At 34.0% G+C, this 2,008-nt stretch overlaps 1 protein-coding gene across 1 annotated transcript in view; it reads left to right on the top strand.

Annotated features, from left to right (window-relative positions):
• Positions 1-1,464, top strand: part of LOC110028851 — a 2,645-nt gene extending 1,181 nt beyond the window's left edge. The window contains exon 4 of the mRNA XM_020730868.1: positions 1,082-1,464. Within this exon, the coding sequence (XP_020586527.1) occupies positions 1,082-1,404 (323 nt within the window). The 3' untranslated portion in view covers positions 1,405-1,464. The remainder of the gene's footprint in view (positions 1-1,081) is intronic.
• Positions 1,465-2,008: the final 544 nt, after the last annotated feature.

Here is a 2,008-nt window from a genome sequence, read left to right on the forward strand (position 1 = left end):
CGGTGGTTGGCGGTCGGTGGCACCCGTGGCCGATTGAGGCGGTCGACAGTTGCAAAGGCTAGTAGCGGTGGTGGCAGCGGCGGCTTTCGTGGGACTCATGGTTTTCAGGATTTTAAAAACAGTCAAAAACATATTTTTTATATTTTGAGTATTTATAAAATATAAGTGTTCTTTAAAAAATAAAAAATAGAAATAAAATAAAAAATTGATAAATAAATACAATAATTTACGTCCATTTTCTTAAAAAAAAATTAATTTCAAGATATTTAGACTAAGTTTTTAATATAACAAGCTTCAAATTATGGCATAAAATATTAAAAATGTTAAAACATTCATGACAATATTATAAATTTAAAAATATTGATCTAAAATGTAACGCCTTATAATAATTGTATAGATAACTATTATTTTTTTAAATACATGACATATGTCATGATTTTAGATTGCCTAAACAACATGATAACGCTAGAATATTTTTTTTGCATAAATTATTTACTCAAAAATATATCTACAATAACAAATGTCGTCTGATCAGGGCTGTAAACGAGCCGAGCTTGAGCGAGCTCAGACTTGACTCATTTGAGACTGTTTGTGTTCGAAATCGGCTCGTGTTCGAAATTTGTTCGTGAACAGTGCGTTCGCGTTCGACTCGATTTAAATATTCGTTTACGTGTTCGGCTTGTGTTCGACTTGAAATTGACTCGTTAAAATTAAATTGAATAAAATAGATGTAAAGTAGTACATTACCACACAAGATGTTACAATTTAAATATAGATATAAAAATATATGCTATATTATTATATAAATAATATATATAATATATTATTATATAAATAATTATATACTTTTTTTTTTTATTTTGAGCTAAAATGAGCCGAACACGAGCGAACAAATAGTTGTTCGTATTCAGCTCGTTTATGATTCGAGCTTTAAAGATTTATTCGTGTCCAACTCATTTTACTTAGCAAACGAGCCGGACACGAACTGTAATTTTTTGATAGCGCTACCTCTGATTGTCAATTTCGACACAAGATAAAGATGTACTTCAACACTCCTAAATCATTCCCGAATCTGCCGCAGAAGCCAACAGTTCGCCGGAAAAGGAGGAACCTTTCGTCGATGCTGGAGTCTCCGCCGCCCCTCAGCCGCCGGATAATGAGCAGTTTCCAAGAGAAAAAGTGGAAGACATGGGGAAATCGCCGGCCTTCGTTCCCGGCGGGAGGAGCAATTCGCGGAAGGCGTCGCTCCTGTTATGCAGCTTGTTCACTTGCAGGGCGGTGGAGACGGCGGACGCCGCCGTGTGTGACGGCAAAAGGAGAGTCGTCGCCGGCGGCGGCGTTGTCAGCGCCGAGCGCGGGTCGACACGACCGTTGCCGCGTCGTCATGGAAGTAATTTGAGGTGAACGCGAAGGCCAATTTTGTCTATTGTGAAGCTGTCTGAATTTGATCAGTTTTTAATAAAAAGGGAGTATTATTTTTATTTATTTTTTATTGATAGTGATTTTGTATGGAATTATCATTGAAAATCGTTTATAATATATTTTATATTTTGTTTACCAATTAAATGTTTAAGTTGCAACTTATTGAAAAATAACTGTGAAGCTATTAAATAATAATATGTGCTTAAAAACTGCAGTGACTATTATAATTTTTTTCTTTAGGTTTGTCTGCAACTAGAAAGCTGTCACCGCACCTAGTAGCTAGGAGTGATGAGAAAATACAGATTTCAGTGATAGTTTTTTTGAAAAAACTGTTAAAACGCATTTTACCCAAAGAGATCCACTGCTCAAATTTATAGCAATAAATAAAAAATATATATGATACTAACCAACTAGAGACCAATCCACTTCTATATTAAATTGATTAATAAACAATAAATAAATACATAAAATATATTCAAAAAAGTTTTGATTTATAAACTTCCAAACTAATACAACAGTGAATCAACTTTAACCCTAGTTCTGGTTACAAACTTGAAACCGACTCAAATATTAAATGTTTTCTTTA

Source organism: Phalaenopsis equestris, unplaced genomic scaffold (assembly GCF_001263595.1).
Source record: "Phalaenopsis equestris unplaced genomic scaffold, ASM126359v1 Scaffold000533, whole genome shotgun sequence".
NCBI lineage: Eukaryota > Viridiplantae > Streptophyta > Magnoliopsida > Asparagales > Orchidaceae > Phalaenopsis > Phalaenopsis equestris.